The sequence below is a fragment of the Bos indicus genome, chromosome 1 (assembly GCF_029378745.1).
Source record: "Bos indicus isolate NIAB-ARS_2022 breed Sahiwal x Tharparkar chromosome 1, NIAB-ARS_B.indTharparkar_mat_pri_1.0, whole genome shotgun sequence".
NCBI classification, from domain to species: Eukaryota; Metazoa; Chordata; class Mammalia; order Artiodactyla; family Bovidae; genus Bos; species Bos indicus.
This window is the reverse complement of record NC_091760.1, coordinates 134,533,427-134,552,912: the sequence shown is the minus strand read 5'-3', so window position 1 is coordinate 134,552,912 and position 19,486 is coordinate 134,533,427. Positions and strand designations below refer to the sequence as shown.

Genomic DNA, 19,486 nt, shown 5'->3' with positions numbered 1-19,486 from the left:
TTGCAGAGTTAGCATCAGTTCAGTTCAGTTGCTCAGTCATGTCTGATTCTTTGTGACCTCATGTACTACAGCACGCCAGGCTTTCCTGTCCATCCCCAGCTCCCGGAGCTTGCTCAAACTCATGTCCATCGACTTGGTGATGCCATTCAACCATCTCATCCTCTGTTGTCCCCTCCTCCTCCTCCTTTCAATCTTTCCCAGCATCAGGGTCTTTTCCAATGAGTCAATTCTTTGCATCAGGTGGCCAAAGTATTGGAGTTTCAGCTTCAGCATCAGCCCTTCCAATGAATATTCAGGACTGATTCCCTTTAGGTGGGAAAAGGCACTGAACAGGAATTAGAAAAGATTCAGATTAATGTAGCATATTTGTGGTTCATGGCTCTCCTTTCTATTTCTATGGCCATCACAGACATCATTCATCAATCATAGCTCTTCTTCCTACAAAGCTTATACACAGACTTTTCCACATAGGCAGTCATTCCCAATCGATCAAAGATGGAATGTCAGTGGAGAAGCAATTTGTTGTTTGGACTTAGATTTTTTTAATAAATGAATATCACACAGTAAGGCTGATCACTTAAACTTTCTGGACTTCTTTCATCTTCTTTATAAAAACAAAGTAAAATTGCCTGCCTTGCCTACTCCACAGGACCAGTGTTAAGGATGAAAACATATTCTATGAAGTATGACTTTCCATACAAAAACCAAGGAAGGGAAGAAGTCAGAGTTTATAGATTAATGATCCTAACTTCAGGCCTCTGTTATTAGGTCCTACTGCAGTTTGGGTAGTAGGATGTGAGGGTCGACAGTGGCCTGCTGCAGGGTCGGGGGCACTGAGTGCATACATGGGACCTTTTGAAGGAGGTCACCATTAACTTCATTACCTCCACCGTAGTTTGGCCTCAGGTCAAACAACATGGAGGGAACACAGCCCCCCGCCCCCCATCAACAGAAAATTGTATTAAAGATTTACTGAACACAGCCCTGCCCATCAGAATAAGACCCAGTTTCCCCATCAGTAAGTCTCTCCCATCAGGAAGCTTCCATAAGCCTCTTGTCATTATCCATCAGAGGGCAGACAGAATGAAAACCACAATCACAGAAAACTAACCAAACTGATCACATGGACCACAGCCTTGTCTAACTCAGTGAAGCTATGACCCATGCTGTGTGGGGCCACCCAAGATGGATGGGTCATGGTGGAGAATTCTGACAAAACGTGATCCACTGGAAAAGGGAATGGCAAACCACTTCAGTATTCTTGCCTTGAGAACCCCATGAACAGCATGAAAAGGCTGATAGGACACTGAAAGATGAACTCCCCAGGTCGGTAGGTGCCCAATATGCTATGAGAGATCAGTGGAGAAATAACTCCAGAAAGAAGGAAGAGACGGAGCCAGATTGAAAACAACACCCAGTTGTGGATGTGACTGGTGATGGAAGTAAAGTCCAATGCATTAAAGAACACTATTTCATAGGAACCTGGAATGTTAGGTCCATGAATCAAGGCAAATTGGAAGTGCTCAAACAGGATGGCAAGAGTGAATATTGACATTTTAGGAATCAGTGAACTAAAATAGACTGGATTGGGTGAAATTTAACTAATATGACCATTGTATCTACTACTGTGGGCAAAAATCCCTTAGAAGAAACAGTAGCCATCATAGTCAACAAAAGAGTCCAAAATACAGTACTTGGATGCAATCTCAAAAACAACAGAATGATCTCTGTTTGTTTCCAAGGCAAACCATTCAATATCACACTAATCCAAGTCTATGCCCCAACCAGGAATGCTGAAGAAGTTGAAATTGAACGGTTGAAGACTTACAAGACCTTCTAGAACTAACACCCAAAGAAAAGGTTCTTTTCATTATAGAGGACTTGAATACAAAAGTAGGAAGTCAAGAGATACTTGGAGTAACAGGCAAATTTGCCTTTGGAGTACAAAATGAAGTAGGTCAAAGGCTAATAGAGTTTTGCCAAGAGAATGCACTCGTCATAGCAAACACCCTCTTCCAGCAACACAAGAGAAGACTACACATGGACATCACCAGATGGTCAATACGAAAATCAGATTGATTATATTCTTTGCAGCCAAAGATGGAGAAGCTCTATATAGCCAGCAAAAACAAGACTATGAGCTGACTGTGGCTCAGATCATGAACTCCTTATTGCCAAATTCAGACTTACATTGAAGAAAGTAAGGAAAACCACTAGATGACTCAGGTATAACCTAAATCATATCCCTAACAATTATACAGTGGAAGTGCCAAATAGATTCAAGGGATTCTGATAGAGTGCTTGGAGAACTATGGATGGAGGTTCATGACATTGTACAAGAGGCAGTGATCAAGATCATCCACAAGAAAAAGAAATGCAGGAAGGCAAAATGGTTGTCTGAGGAGGCCTTACAAATAGCTGAGAAAAGAAGACAAGCTAAAGGCAAAGGAGAAAAGGAAAGATATATCTATTTGAATGCAGAGTTCCAAAGAATAGCAAGGAGAGATACGAAAGCCTTTCTTAGCGATCAATGCAAAGAAATAAAGGAAAACAATAGAATGTAAAAGACTAGAGATCTCTTCAAGAAAAATAGAGATATCAAGGGAACATTTCATGCAAAGATGGGCTCAATAAAGGACAGAAATGGTATGGACCTAACAGAAGCAGAAGATATTAAGAGGTGGCAAGAATACACAGACAAACTATACAAAAAAGATCTTCATGACCCAGATAATCACGATGGTGTGATCACTGACCTAGAGCCAGACATCCCGGAATGTGAAGTCAAGTGGGCCGTAGGAAGCATCACTACGAACAAAGCTAGTGGGGGTGATGGAAATTTGAGCTGTTTCAAATCCTAAAAGATGATGCTATGAAAGTGTTGTGCCCAATATGCCAGCAAATTTGGAAAACTCAGCAGTGGCCACAGGACTGGAAAAGGTCAGTTTTCATTCCGATCCTAAAGACAGGCAATGCCAAGGAATGTTCAAATTACCACACAATTGCAGTCATCTCACACACTAGCAAAGTAATGCTCAAAATTCTCCAAGCCAGGCTTCAACAGTACATGAACCATGAACTTCCAGATGTTCAAGATGCTGGATTTAGAAAAGGCAGAGGAACCAGACATTAAATTGCCAACATCTGTTGGATCATAGAAAAAGCGAGAGAGTTCCAGAAAAACATCTGCTTTATTGACTATGCCAAAGCCTTTGACTCTGTGGATCACAACAAACTGTGGAAAATTCTGAAAGAGATGGGAATACCAGACCACCTGACCTGCCTCCTGAGAAATCTGTATACAGGTCAGCAAGCAACAGGTAGAACTGGACATGGAACATCAGACTGATTCCAAATTGGGAAAGGAGTAGGTCAAGGCTGTATGTTGTCACCCTGCTTATTTAACTTATATGCAGAGTACATCATGAGAAACGCTGGGCTGGATGAAGCACAAGCTGGAATCAAGATCGCTGGGAAAAATATCAATAACCTTAGATATGCAGGTGACACCACCCTTATGGCAGAAAGCGAAGAAGAACTAAAGAGCCTCTTGATGAAAATGAAAGAGGAGGGTGAAAAAGTTGGCTTAAAACTCAACATTCAGAAAATGAAGATCATGGCATCTGGTCCCATCACTTCATGGGAAATAGATGGGGAAACAATGGAAACAGTGAAAGACTTTATTTTCTTGGGTTCCAAAATCCCTGCAGATGGTGTCTGCAGCCATGAAATTAAAAGATGCTTGCTCCTTTGAAGAAAAGTTATGATCAACCTAGACAGCATATTAAAAAGCAGAGACATTACTTTGTCAACAAAGGTCCATCTAGTCAAAGCCATGGTTTTTCCAGTAGTTGTGTATGGATGTGAGAGTTGAACTATAAAGAAAGCTAAGTGCTGAAGAATTGATGCTTTTGAACTGTGGTGTTGGAGAAGACCCTTAAGAGTCCCTTGGACTGCAAGGAGATCCAATCAGTTCATCCTAAAGGAAATCAGTCCTGAATATTCATTGGAAAGGCTGATGCTGAAGCTGAAACTTCAATATTTTGGCCACCTGATGTGAAAAACTGACTCATTGGAAAAGACCCTGATGCTGGGGATGATGGAAGGTGGGAAGAGAAGGGGACGACAGAGGATGCAATGGTTGGATGGCATCACCAACTTGATGGACATGAGTTTGAGCAAGCTCCAGGAGTTGGTGATAGACAAGGAAGCCTGGCGTGCTGCAGTCCATGGGCTTGCAAAGAGTCAGACACGACTGAGCGACTGAACTGACTGACTGACTGACAGTTTGGGTGGGTGTGGCAACCTGCTGAACTCTGAATTCTCAGCGAACTAGGATCTCTGAGGACAGTGATTCTAAGATATCTGCCCCACACACCAAAGAGGCCAGGAGGAACCTACAGTCTTGGCCTGAGGTGTCTTCCGTGTCTCTCGCCAGGCACCTGGGGTTCATGGGAGACCTGGTTAGTAAGACATTATGGCCTTACTGATAATGTCAGCAATAGTGGCTGCTATCACTTCCCTGGTGGCTCAGAGGTTAAAGCGTCTGCCTCCAATGCGGGAGACCCGGGTTCGATCCCTGGGTTGGGAAGATCCCCTGGAGAAGGAAATGGTAAGCCACTCCAGTATTCTTGCCTGGAGAATCCCATGGACGGAGAAACCTGGTAGGCTACAGTCCACAGGGTCGCAAAGAGTCGGACACGACTGAGCGACTTCACTATACACTATATCTTAGTATTCATGAGGTACTGAGCCAATCCCTCCATATGTATTATCTCATTTAACCTTGAATCTCAAATCTAAAGAAAAGAGATTCACTGTACTCTTACTTTACAGATGTGGTAATCACTGCTCTGGTGGTTAAATAACCTACCCAAAGGCATGCAGCCAGTGAGAGATGGAGCTCAGACCCACCATGATCTGTCTGGCTCCAAAGCCTGGACTTTTAACCATTTCTTGTCATTTGTTGACACCAGAATGTGTAAGATGACTGATCTAAATATTCCAATCAGAAAACGAAGCAGCTCAGTGAAGTCTTTAATGACTTAAAGTGGAAACACAGACACAAATCTGCAAATGCTTTCAATGCTGCTCTTGGCAGAACTGCTTCCAGCTGCCATCAGTGCCCTCCCCAACATCTGTCTGCAAGTGGGCTTCTGTAGAGAGACATTTATTTTTAACCACATTGTTGTCTCCACTTACAAAGGAGAAGTAACAAACTGAATTGAAAAAAATCGACCCTTGTGGCTTGTGGCTGAAATACATTTTCTAATATACGAAAGTTGCATGACAACTTTCTGGGGAGGCAGATCCCCAGAGACCCACTTAGAGAAATGATGGTGCTGGGGAAAGCTTCTTAAGGAGGTGTGGAGTGAAGTTCATTAGTAAAGAAGATTTGCATCACTCACAGCACATCCAGCTCTGGCAGATGGGCACCATGTGCTGAAAACCAGTTTCCAAAAAGCAGCCCTGCATTTTCTTTTGGAGTTGGTTAGAAGCAAATATTGCGGGGAAAGCATTCTGGGCAGATTGGGAGGTGGTTAAGGTTTGAGTGAGAAATTGAAACTTGGAGTGTGTCAGACTCAGTGTGTTTGCGGGGACCTCCTTCCGGTGGAGGAGGTGCACTCAGGAAGGAGTAGAGGGAGTGCCAGTTTGCTCCCCTCCTTCAGTTGACTGAGGGGCATAACCAATCTTGCATGAGGAACAGAGTCTTCAACAATTAGTGCCACCATTGTTAAACTTTTCAATTGTTGGATTTTTTCCTGAATAAAAAAATGTGTAACATTTTGATAACAGCTGTTTTATTTTTCCTTACTTATTTTTGTGTAGAAAATTACTTTTGCAGAACCACATGTCTAATGATGTGTCCCATACATATTAGTGAGATAATGCATGTGAGTGCATTGTATGCCATCTCACAGACAGTAGATGCTCAATAAATGGGAGCTCCTCACACTGTTTATGCTTCCTGTATTTCACAGGAGGACCCTGGGGCAGAGGGAGAGGCTGCTTTGTCCAAGGTTTGTGTTCCGAAATAACTAGACTAACCCAGGGTATCTTGGCTCCTCCCACTTCTCCCTCAGTCAGAGCATCTCAGTGCCTGGACCATGCTCTACTTACATAACCCACAGCACTTTAGGGAGCAGCTGGGGCTGGACTGATTGGGAAAATGTGTTCTTGGCAGCACGGTCCAGGGTCCACTGATGTAACCAGTGTGGGTGGGCAATGTCCAAACACAGTGGCTTTGGCGAGGTGGAGCAAGGCACACATTCATTCACTGACAAGCTGTCTGTAACCATGGAGGAGGGAGGGCAGCCAGGTAAGAAACTTATGGGAAAGAAGACACGCTTCAGGTTGGCAGGAGGTGGGACAGCAACAGCTCTCGTTTACTGGGAAGGTCCACAAGCCAGACGTGGTGCATGCACTTCTTCTGACCAACCAGCCCTCTGAGGCACATGTGTTATCCCAGTGTCCAGGAAAACATCTTAACATTTAATTCTGGGGCCGGGAAGTAACGTACCAGTCATTCATCCAGCAAATGTTTGTTGAGCTGCATCTGTCTACTCAAACGTCGTCAGCACTGGGAATGCTATGGCAACCACAAGAGACAGAGTTCTTATCTCAGAGCAGCAGAGACAGGCAGACACACAGCCATCCACACATACAGCTACACCTTGTGATATGAGCTGAGAAGGAAAGTAAGAGCATGCACTGGAAGATAGTAATATGAACGTGCTAATTATGGGTTGGGGAGGGAACTGCTTATAGGGACACTCCTCTATGAGGAGGTGACATTTAAGTGGAGATTTGAGGCAAGTGGGTGTTGACTGTGGGGGAGAAGCAGAGAAGAGCCTGTATCAGGGCCCTGAGGCAGGAAAGGCTTGGCCAGGGAGGGAATTGAAAGGTCATCAGGCACTGTGCCTTCAGCATGGAGTACAAGACGAAGTAGCATAAGGTGATCCCCTGGGGCCCTGTGGGCCAAGCTGAGGAGATTGGCACTTTCCCTTAATGCAATAGGAGGCCAGTAGAGTGCTTTAAGCCAGCCAGTGACATGACTGGATTTATGTCTTACAAGGATGGCTCTAACTTCCCTTAGAGAAGGGATTTCAGAGGGGAGCAGGTGGAGGGAGGCTGTTACAGGTGATGGATGAAGATGACTTGGTTAAAATGGTGGCAGTGAAGGCAGAGAGGAGTGAATGGCTTTGAGATGTAACTTGAAGATGAAATCCACAAGGCTTGGCCAGAAGAAGGCAGAGTATTGGAGGAGAGGTAAGAGAATGGGAGTGGGGCCGGGAGGGGGTGGAAGCAGCTTAGTCCAGCACTGACAAATGTGACTAGCAGTGGGACCGTGGCAGCTTGGCTTCCTTGTAACCACTGAAGCCAGTCTTGATCTGGATGCCTTTGGTGTCTTATTACAGCAAAATGACGGACAGTTCACGGTGATCCAGCTGGTGGGGATGCTGAGAGGCATTGCCGCGGGCATGAAGTACCTGGCGGAGATGAACTACGTGCACCGGGACCTAGCTGCAAGGAACATTCTGGTCAACAGTAACTTGGTATGCAAGGTGTCCGACTTTGGCCTTTCCCGCTACCTCCAGGATGACACCTCAGATCCCACCTACACCAGCTCCTTGGTGAGTCCTTCTAGGTCTTTTCAGGTCAAAGTGTGGCAGGAGTAAAAAGTGGCTGCACATAATGAGGACCCATGGTGGGGCATGCAGGGAGGGACTGGGACCAGAGCTCATTTGTCCTCTGGGGAAGCCAAATGCTGGGTGGACCATTCGTCCAGGAGAAATGACAGCCACTGGTTGTTCAGACAAATGTTAGGGCACAGGCTGTGAGGAAGTGTTGGTGTCTCCTATGAAGCCATGCTCTTCCTGGCCAATGAAAGAGGATGTTTTGAAAAAGGATGATTTGGGGGAGTCCAAACATTTGGTCAGTGGCATGAAAGACATCATCTACAGGGAGCGGGCTCCAGTTGGGTTGAGCACTGTGTCATCAGGTAGATTCCTGGTCCTGATTTGGGGCACATGCAGCAGCTAGTGGAAGCTTGCAGTAAGCAGCAGCAGTAAGTGCTAGTTGGAAGTCAGACTTTAGTTCCCTGACCAGGCGTCCTAACCACTTGACCACAGAGTGTGACTAGAGCCTAAATCCTCAGTCCTTACTTCACTTGACAAGAAACAATTCTGATGAAGAGGTGGAAGGTAAAGAGAAAAATAAAACATTTTTTTGCAAAAGCAGAGTACATGCAGTAAGACACGTGGCCGAATCCTGTGACCCTCCCCTAGGCGCGCATGTGCTCCTCAGCCAAGATGGATTTCAACAAAAAAGTGTCTGGGAGGATAGAAGTAAAACTGATTATGACCTGGTATCCCCTGACTTTTGACCCCCAAAGAATCTCTCTGTGCATGTGTAGTGTCTCCCTTGCCCCAAGGAGGGAAACATGTTATCTCTTGATCTTATACTGAAACAAAATTTGGCCCTTCTCTGTTCCTGCCATGATGGTTATTTTAAGGTGCCCACAAGAGACAAAGCCTGGCTATTTCTGTTTCTGTTGTTACTTCCATTTTGGAGAGCAAATAGGAGACTGATCGAAAATGCCTACCTGGGGCCCACCTATCTTCTGTCTCAGGCAGTGCAAACAGGAGACTAGTTGTAAGTGTCCAGCCTGCAGCCCACTTTTATTCTTGCCCATGAATTGTAAACGGGAGGCCAGTTGTAAATGCCTAACCTGGAGCCCATCTATGTCCTGCCTCAGTCCTCTTCTCTGTCTCCATTACTTCCAGAAAGCTATAAGTATCATGACTTGGTAATTGAACAACATGATGAGTACCGTCAAATTTGTATTTCTATCTCAGCCTCCTCCTCCACAGCCTGAACAGCTATAATCATCTGTGTTCAACTGCCTAGTTCACACAATTCCCTTTAGAACTTAATAGGTCCTAAATAGAGCTCTTGATTTACTCTCCAATCTCCTCTCCCCCATCTCTTCAACTCAGTGGTTGCACCATTCCTAATGGTGAAGCCTAGGAATCAGTCTTGAGTTCTCTCTGTGCCTCCCCATCCAAGTTCAATCCTTCCACTAATCCTATGTTATTGTTGTTTAGTCGTTAAGTTGTGTCCAACTCTTTTGTGACCTCATGGACTGTAGCCCACCAGGCTCCTCTGTCCATGAGATTTCTCAGGCAAGAATATTGGAGCAGGCTGCTGTTTCCTTCTCCAGGGGATCTTGCCGACCCAAGGATCAAACCTGTATCGCTTGTATTGGCAGGCAGATTCTTTACCATTGAGCCACCAGAGAAGCCCTGCCCTATTCCTATAGGTTTCTACAAAGTCTGCCCCTTTCTTCTCATCTCTGCTGTTGTTCAGTCACATGTCTGACTTTGCTACCACATGGACTGCAACACACCAGGCTTCCCTGTCCTTCATCATCTCCTGGAGTTTGCTTAAATTCATGTCCATTGAGTTGGTGATGTCATCCAACCATCTCATCCTCTGTCGTCCCCTTCTCCTCCTGCCTTAAATCTTTCCCAGCATCAGGATCTTTTCCAATAAGTCAGCTCTTTGCATCAGGTGACCAAAGTATTGGAGCTTCAGGTTCAACATCAGTTCTCCCAATCAGCATTCAGGGTTGATTTTGCTTAGGATTGACTGGTTGGATCTCCTTGCTGTCCAAGGGACTCTCAAGAGTCTTGTCCAACACCACAGTTTGAAAGCATCAATTCTTTGGCGCTCAGCCTTCTTTATGATCCAACTCTCACATCTCTACTGTGACCCCACCCTATTCCAAAGCACCATTCTCTCTCACCTGGACTGTTATAGTAGCTTCCTAATGAGTCTCCCTGGTTTCCTTTTGTCTTCATACATCTATTCATAACAGCATCAAAAGTGACTGATCTTCCTAATCTACCCACCAGTTATATCCCTTAAACTTGCAAAAACAATACCTGATTATTATAAAAGTCAGAACAATACAGAGAAGAAAAAAGGATAAATAAGAACCTACAATTCCCTTAAAGAAGGGTTTGGTGAACTTTTCCTAAAGTGCCATATAGAAAATATTTTAGACTTTGCTGGCTAAGAGGCCAAATGAGGATATTATGTACATGATTATATAACCATTTAAAATGTAACCCTTTAAAAATGTATGAATGCCATTCCTAGCCCCTGGGCTGTAAAAAAGCAGGTGACCTGCCAGATTTGGTACTTAGGCAATGGTTTACCAACTCCTGTTCTGAAGCATCAGTTTCAACAGTTAGATGTGTCTGCTTTCACACTTTTATCTTTGTTCAAAAAGAAATTTTTTATTTTATAAAAATGGGATCACACTGTGCCTGTTTTTCTGTGTCTTGTGATTCTCTTGGGGATTCTTACTCCAGGTTGCTACTTTGAAAGCTTGTAAACCTTCACACTCCACTAGGGATATATGGTGCCCATCTTCTAATATCTTCACCAGCATTGGATGTAAGCAATGTTTTAAAATTTGCTAATCCAAAGATGAAAAATGATAACTCGTTTTCTTTTCATTGAATTTTCAACTGACTCCTAGAGATCTTTTTGCAGAGTTATTGGGATTCATGTTTCTTCTTTCACTAATTATCTATACATGTATTTACCTATTTTTCTATTGGGTTACTTTCTGGTTTCTTAGAAATGTATAGGAATTCTTTTTATAGTAGAGATATTGACCCTTTTCTGCCATATATGATACAATTAGTTCCTTCATGTTTTCCTGCACAAAAAAGTACAATTCTTTTTTACAAAGATTATTTTTTTCTTTTTGTCGGCTCTGCATCTTCATTGCAGCACTCAGGCTTAGTTGCCCCACAGTATGGCGCCCCATTCCAGTACTCTTGCCTGGAAAATCCCATGGACTGAGGAGCATGGTAGGCTGCAGTCCATGGGGTCGCTAAGAGTTGGACACAACTGAGCGACCTCCCTTTCACTTTTCACTTTCATGCATTGGAGAAGGAAATGGCAACCCACTCCAGTGTTCTTGCCTGGAGAATCCCAGGGACGCCGGAGCCTGGTGGGCTGCCGTCTATGGGGTTGCACAGAGTCGGACTTGACTTAAGTGACTTAGCAGCAGCAGTTACCAGACCAAGGATCGAACTATGTCCCCTGCATTGGAAGGCAAATTCTTAACCACTGAATCACCAAGGAAGTCCCAGTACGATTCTTTTTTGTATTAAAAAAAAAATACACTTGTCTTTTTGATATTATTTATGATACCCTTTGGCTTGCAAAAGTGGTTCATATTCATTTGGTCAAAAATATCTATCTTTTTCTCTACTTGTTGGATTTTTTGGCTTATTCTAAAAGTTTTCTCCATCCCAAGGTTATAAAATGCTTTTTAAAATTTCCTATACTATTTTATTATCTTGATAAGTTTGATTTATCATGTAACTATTTATTTAATCCATTCCTCTATCGATTCATCACTCCACCCTATTTTGTTGATATATTTCCAGAAAAGTTGTAGACATGTGCACACGTCACCCGTAAACACTTTAGCATATGTCTTTTAATGAGGGTATATATATTTGTTTATACTTCTTTACTTGATTAAGGCAAAATTTGCATAAAGAAGTACACAGATTTTAAGTGTACATTTACAGAGTTTTAACAAATGTGTACAACTATGTGACCCAAAATTCTATCAAAATAGAAAACTTGGTCGTCATACCAGGAAGTTCCCTCATGTCCTTCCTCTGTCCCAAATGCAGAGGTGCCCACTGTTCTGACTTTTTTTCAAATATAGGTTTCTTTTGTCTCTTCTAGAACTCCTCATAAATGGTATCAGGATGCTCTTCATGCCTGACTGCTTTCTTTTAGCATTCTGAGTATGAGATCCTTTCCTGTTGCTGAGTGAAGCGGTAGTTTTTTCTTAATTAGTGTAACAGTCTATGTTTATTTATCCATTCTCTTGTTGGTAGACACCAGGGCTATTCTCAAATATGATTTTGAATATGTTAGGACATATATTTTTATTGTGTTTTTATGCAGGTAAATATAGAAAATTATATCAACACCATTTATTGAAGATATTTTCCATATTTTATTGGCTCATATGTCATTCTTGTCATATGTTAAATTCCTTACATACACAATGTTTTGATTCTAAAATCTCCTCCGTTGGTCAATTTATTTATTCTTATGCCCAACCATATTATTCTAATTATAGTAACTTTATCAAAAATTTTACTTTCAGTATTATTCTGATTATATTAATTTTAGCAAGAGTTTTACTGTTTGGATAAATTAAGATATCTTCATTTGTCTTTAAAAAATCTTGGCTCTTTTCAAATGTCTTTTATTTCAACTTAAGATCACTTTGTTCAGTGATCTACCTAAAACTACCTAGTAATACATATACACTCACATATGAGTTTTGAATGGAACTCTATTCTACATTTGGAAAGACTGACGTTTTAATGACCTTGAGTCACATAAATAATAATGTGAACCAAACATCCAATCTGTATATGCTTTACATTGAAAGTTTCTTAGATGTAAAGCTTCCTATGTTATTGTCCTGCACACATTATTTAGATCATCTGTTGTGACTCTGTATGTGTTTCTTCTAAATGATGAACTGTATAAACTCCTAAACCTAACAGTTTTCAGGATATATTTTACCATATTATTCTTCCATGTTTTGCCTTTTATTCCAAATAGAGAAAATTATCATGTTTGATGACTAAACTATTTATGTTTATAAAAATGCAGCTTATTCACATGAAAAATATTTATTGATCATCTACTATGTGCCAATCCTGGGCTACAATCTGGAGGCACAATTAGGATTGAAAAGAGACAGCATTACTGTTCTCACATTACTCACAACTGAATGAGGAAAGGGAAGCTCAGATGCACACACAAATAAGTGCATAATTGACAGCTGAGAGTCACTGTGTTCTGTGACAGCATGAAGAAAATAATACATGAGAAAAACAGCCTTTTTAGATCTAGGGGAATTAAGGAGAGCTTTCAGAGGAGATGGGCTCCAGCAGAGATTTGAAGAATAAGTCAACCAAATGCATAAGGTAGGTTAGAGCACCGAGAAACATAAGTAGTACATACAAAGGGCTCGTGTCAATAGGGCAGGTGGAATTTTAGAAGAGCATTTGATAAAGAAGGGAAACTGACCAATGAGGTCAGCAGTAGTTACATTAGATGGGCCTCCCAGACATTTGTGATGGAATTGACTGCCTTAGAGCAATAAGCAGTCATTCTGTGTATGGGGGTAGGGGTGGGGGGAGAGAAGGGTGTACACAGATGCACACACATGACCCAAAGGTGATTAATTTCCATTTTAGGAAAATAACCTGGTTTTTCCTCTTGCTTTTTCTTTCCAATATCTTCCCTCCCTTCTGTATAAACAAACAAAAAACCTCTCTTGGCTTCCTTACTTCCTTCTTTCTCCAAAAGGCCATTTGGCAGGCCCAGTTTAGGTAGATATCCTGACCTAGAGAAGTAAACCCTAGCAGGAATTGAGACTCACAGGTGAAGGAGCTGGAAACCCAATATGATTGGGATATTAGCTATATACATAGAGATATTGAAAATTATATTGGAGATAATGGAAGCTTTTGGAAAAGGAGGTACAAATATGGAAAGCATGAAAGCTAGAATGAATTATGTCAACTGAAGTAGAAATAAGGAAAATGTATCCCCTCAGACTTCTGAGGCTTTGTCTTCAAAGTTGCTGTTGAATAAATAGCCTCTCCATGTTTAAAAAAATTGAACCAGAATTGGAGGTATCAGTGTGAAACTTGTGGTTTTCAATATAAAAAGAGATAAATAAATATGAGCTGAGAGTGCCTCAAAGCAATGGCACCCATGTAGCAAAAAATACACCTGGCACTCAGATCTTGGATTCTATATTCTCTTCTATACTAAAAGCAACCAGGACTCACTAGCTAAATGGCCCCTTCCAGAGCCTAGACAGAGGAAGTATGTACATTGTTTTGTGCCAGAAAGTACTCAAAGAATAATGGTAATATACCAAAAGGACACAATACTCAGCTTGAAGGACTTCCCAGTGTCCAAATATAGGATAATTTAGAACTTAATATATACTGATGGTAACAGATTATAATCTATTGAATAAGATAGGAACTGTGGAGTTTACACGGATGTGAAAAATCACTATTTGGTGACCATCAGATTAATAGTTAAGAAACATAATGGATGCTTGTACTTGGGGTGAAACTGGAGAGAGAAATGGGGATCTTACATAGCCTCAAAGTATTTCCTCCAAAATATGTATTACAAAAAGAGGAGAAAGTAACTTTACAGAGAAATCTGGAAACACCATCTGAATCAAATGTTTAGAGTTCACACCACCAATAACAGACACTTAAGAAGATGCAGTGAAAAAACATAGCATTTCAGATACTCTGTTCAAAATGTATAACTTGGGTCTTATCATGAGGAAACATCAGAAAAATTAAAATTGAGATATGCTTTATTAAATGCCTAACCTATGATCTTGAAATTTCAAAGTCATGAAAGTTAAGTAGACCAACAACTGTTCCAGATTGAAGGGCATTAAAGAGGCATGACAACTGGGTATATATATGATCCCTATAGAGCATTTCTGTGACAATTTTTAAGAATTTAAATGGAGTATCTTGATAAAGAATGTATAGGCATTTTTGGTAGTAATCTTGAAACGTTTCTAGATATTGAAACTTGTTTAAAAATAAAATATTTTTTAAAAACATTTCAGTTCAGTTCAGTCGCTCAGTCGTGTCCGACTCTTTGTGACCCCATGAGTCACAGCATGCCAGGCCTCCCTGTCCATCACCAACTCCTGGAGTTCACTCAGGCTCACATCCATTGAGTCAGTGATGCCATCCAGCCATCTCATCCTCTGTCGTCCCCTTCTCTTCCTGACCCCAATCCCTCCCAGCATCAGAGTCTTTTCCAATGAGTCAACTCTTCGCATGAGGTGGCCAAAGGACTGGAGTTTCAGCTTTAGCATCATTCCTTCCAAAGAAATCCCAGGGCTGATCTCCTTCAGAATGGACTGGTTGGCTCTCCTTGCAGTCCAAGGGACTCTCAAGAGTCTTCTCCAACACCCCAGTTCAAAAGCATGAATTCTTGGGCGCTCAGCTTTCTTCACAGTCCAACTCTCACATCCATACATGACCACAGGAAAAACCATAGCTTTGCCTAGATGGACCTTTGTTGGCAAAGTAATGTCTCTGCTTTTGAATATGCTATCTAGGTTGGACATAACTTTCCTTCCAAGGAGTAAGCGTCTTTTAATTTCATGGCTGCAGTCACCATCTGCAGTGATTTTGGAGCCCAAAAAAATAAAGTCTGACACAGTTTCCACTGTTTCCCCATCTATTTCCCATGAAGTGATGGGACCGGATGCCATGATCTTCGTTTTCTGAATGTTGAGCTTTAAGCCAACTTTTTCACTCTCCACTTTCACTTTCATCAAGAGGCTTTTTAGTTCCTCTTCACTTTCTGCCATAAGGGTGGTGTCATCTGCATTTCTGAGGTTATTGACATTTCTCCCGGCAATCTTGATTCCAGCTTGTGCTTCCTCCAGCCCAGTGTTTCTCATGATGTACTCTGCATATAAGTTAAATAAGCAGGGTGACAATATACAGCCTTGACGTACTCCTTTTCCTATTTGGAACCAGTCTGTTGTTCCATGTCCAGTTCTGACTGTTGCTTCCTAACCTGCATACCATGACTCAAATGTGGAGGACAGACGGCAAAAGTGGAAGCAATGTATATTAGGAGGCCAAGGGCAGTGGGGGTGAATGAAACCCAGAGGAATCAGGAGAGAAACATGGGAAAGACTTGGTAGTGGGTGATACTTGGGTGAGAGGGTGACAGAGGTCCAAGGATGACACTTGGCATCTTGGACTGTGCCTCTGGGTAGATGGTGGTGCCATTCTCTGATTGAATGGGGATGCTGGAAAGGAACCAGTTAGAGAAATAGCAGGTTTTGAATGAATTGTGGGTTTCGTTTAAATAAGCATTGCTCAAATTTTGGTGGGTATCAGGTTTACCTGGAGTTAATAAGGAGTACAGAAGCATAGATTCCTGGATGATTCCGATACAAAATTTTGAAAGACTCTTGTTTAGAAAAATTTGACTTTTAGGTGCTCATAGGCTAAGTAGAGCTGCTGAATAGGCCACTGGTTATGGATTTGGATCATGAGGGAGAAGTCCAAAAAAGATGTGCATTAAGGAGTCATCAGCATAAAGACAAGAATCAAAATGGGGGGTGTAAATGTGTTTGACTCAGGAGAGGACAAAGAGGGCAAAGGGATTCATTCTGATCATGAAGAAGCCCAACAGTGACCAACACAAATGCACAAAACTAAAGTAAGAGCATGAATGCTCAACTGTCCCTTTCCTCTAGAGAGGCAATTACTAAGAATTTACTGTAAATCCTTCCCCCTCGCTTTGCAGAGGAGGGATCTGAGGCCCAAAGTGATCAAATGAGCTGCTCAGTTCAGAGCCTGTTGGGGTAGCTTTGGTCCTTCAGTCCAGTCTCCAGACTGTGCGCCCAGTGCTTGGGGCACCTGGGCTCTTTCCCTGGCCCCACACTGTGCCAGACTCCCTACTCAGATTAGGTCATTTGTGATGTCCCAGAAAGCCTATTTCTCCTTCTTTCTTTCCCCTTTCTTCCCAAAGATCCAGAAAAGAATTGTTATGTTTGCCAAGTGGCTCCGCGGGCCTTTGGGCGATGTGGAGGTCAGGCCATGTTGCATCACTGCTACCACCCCATCTTTAAGCAGAGGTGGGCAGGCTATTAACTTTCATTTGTCTATGCATTTTTTCAGCTCTACTTCTTCACAGTTTTCATGGTTACCCTAGGGGAGAGAGAGAGAGAGAGAGAGAGAGAGATACACTTTTTCTCTGGTTGCTTTTAAGATTTTTCCCATTATTTTCAGTTTTTAACTTGACTATGATGTTCCCAGTCATGTCTTTTTTCCCCGCAATTTATCTTTTTGAGATTCTCTAAGCTTCTTAAATTGTAAATTTATGTCTTTCACTATTATTTGGGAATTTTTCAACCACAGTCCTTCATATATTATTTCCTTTCCCCTTTTCCCTCCTCCTAGGACTATAATTACCAATGTGTAGATTGTCCCACAGGTTCCTAAGGCTCTGTTCATTATTTTCCCCATTGTTTTCTTCTCCATTCCTCATCTCTATCTTTAAATTCATTGATTCTTTCATTTACCATCTCCATTCTTCTGAAAATTTCCCTCGAAATTTTTTTTCTGATATTGTATTTTTTTAAGCTTTGTACTTTCTTACGAATCTTTCTTTTATACTTTCTAATTGTTCACTGAGTTTTTTTTTATTCATCACAACTATATTTTTCTTTACCCCGTTGAGCACAGCCATAGTAACAACTGTCATAAACCTAGGTCATCATGGGTTGGTGTCTTTTTCCCCATGAAGATGGATCACATTTCTCTGGCTCTTTGTATGTCTAGTAGTTTTGGATTACATGAGTTGTGAATGTTATTACGTGTTGTAGAGACTCTGAATTCTGTAACATTGACCCAAAGATTATTGATGTTTTTGATATAGCAGGAAGTTGACATGTTACACTCAACCTGCAGACTCTATTATGCCTGCAGTGGGCAGCAGCTCAGTTCCTGTGGCTTTCAGTCTATCTTATGCTTGCATGGTTCAGGAGTCAGCCATAGAATTGAGGAAAGTTTACATCCAGAATTTGGAATTCCATTTCCCTGGTTCTCTTGTGTTGAGGGATTCTTCCCCAGCTCTCCAGCATCCCCAATTATCCAGGACTCCTTCCTTGGTTTCTTCAGCCAGAAAGATGGTAGGTTTTTTTTCCATTAGTGTTTTAGCCACTGGGTGGACAGCTGGCCCAGGGCAAAACTGCAAAAATAAGACTCACCTTGTGCTGCTCAGTTTCTGGAACCTTCAGGTAGTTTTTCCTTTCTTTCTTTTTTTCTTCTTTCCTTTCTCTTCTCTTGTATTTTGTTTTAATTTGCAGAGAATCTGTTTGTCAGAGGCATACTCCTCCACACTAAAAGTGGAACCTTCGGCTTATTAATAACCCTTAATCAGTAGATCCATGAAATAGCCCTTCAGCCAGCTCTGCTCCATCTTACGTTCCCTATTTATGCAATTCTTTCAAGATCTTTTAAACATCGTCAGCTTCTAATACATCTTGTTTTACTTTATAAGTGAAGACCTCAGTCATAGCTATTAAAGTTTTCTAGTTTTTCCTATCAGGCCCTCAGCCTTCATCTCTTATTCTGTCTTAATTCTCTGCCATGCTTCCCCCCAGGTCTTCCTTCTCTGTTTTAAATTGCTATTTCTAGCCCCAGGAGCATTTCCTTCCCATCAGGCTCCTGGTATAATGAACAGATAGAATTGCTGCTTAGTGCTCTTATGATTGAAATAAGCCCACTAAAACGGGGAGGAGTTCTGAATTGCTCCTAACATTCCGGAGAGACAGAACAATGAGCTTAGCTGGGCTCTAACACCTGTACAATTGACACCACTTTGCTTTTGGCAGGTATATGTCTGAATGCCGTTATGGGTATTCAAAATAACATTTCCATGTGTCTTAGTCTGCTCAAGCAGCTATAACAAAATATCATAGACTAGGTGGCTTACACATTAAACATTTATTTCCCACAGTTTTGGAGAAACTGGAGACTGGGAAGTCCAAGATCAAGATGCTGGCAAATTGAGTTCCTGACAACAAGAGCCCTTTTACTGGCTTGCAGTTGGCAGCCTTCTTGCTCTATGGTCACATGGCAGACAGAGGCAGAGGCAGAGAAAGAGACAGAGAAAGCAAGCAGCTCTGGTCTCTCTTCCTCTTCCTATAAGGACACTAATCCCATCATGGGGTCTCCACCCTTATGACCTCCTCTAGACCCAATTACCTCCCAAAGGCCCCATCTCCAAATACCATCACATTGGAGGTTATGTGATAAATATGTGATAAACATGAATTCATATGAATTTGGGGAGGACATGTACATTTGATCCATGACACCATGCTTGAGTTACAGATCCAGACTCAGTGTTTGACTTCACAGGTCACATACTAATAGCACAAAAAGGCACTCATATCAGGGAAAGTGCCACATCTTTGGTTAACTCTTTGCATTTGGGGCTCACAAACACAATTCACAAACCTGACTTTTACCCTTTCTCAGCCCACACTGGTAGACAGAGCCCTCACAGGGTTCCACGGACCCTCTATGTGTATCAGCTTTCTGCTGGGTAAGTCAAAAGCTCTGCTCCATCATGCCTGGCTTTCTTTTCTGATCAGTAGGAAGAGCCTCCATCGGGTCCCTTTGTGAGCAGAATCTTCCCTTCTTAGTATTCAGCCAGGTTCCTTCTGCTAAAGCAGTGTCAACTTTCCCATCCTTCAGAGCCCCAGGCTATCTCTCTAGGAAGTCTCAGCCCCGCCCGAGCCTTCCCTCTATGCTGCTCCCTGCAGGCCTCCCTGTTTTAT

The 19,486-nt window shown here is 42.1% G+C and overlaps 1 protein-coding gene and 1 non-coding gene across 2 annotated transcripts in view; both read left to right on the top strand.

The window, feature by feature from the left end:
* The window catches only part of EPHB1 (EPH receptor B1), a 462,907-nt gene that overhangs the window by 401,078 nt on the left and 42,343 nt on the right, over nucleotides 1-19,486 (top strand). The window contains exon 12 of the mRNA XM_070794456.1: nucleotides 7,419-7,634. Coding sequence (XP_070650557.1) covers nucleotides 7,419-7,634 — 216 coding nt within the window. The remainder of the gene's footprint in view (nucleotides 1-7,418; nucleotides 7,635-19,486) is intronic.
* TRNAW-CCA (transfer RNA tryptophan (anticodon CCA)) lies at nucleotides 4,520-4,591 on the top strand. The gene has a single exon. It is a non-coding gene; the product is annotated as a tRNA-Trp (tRNA).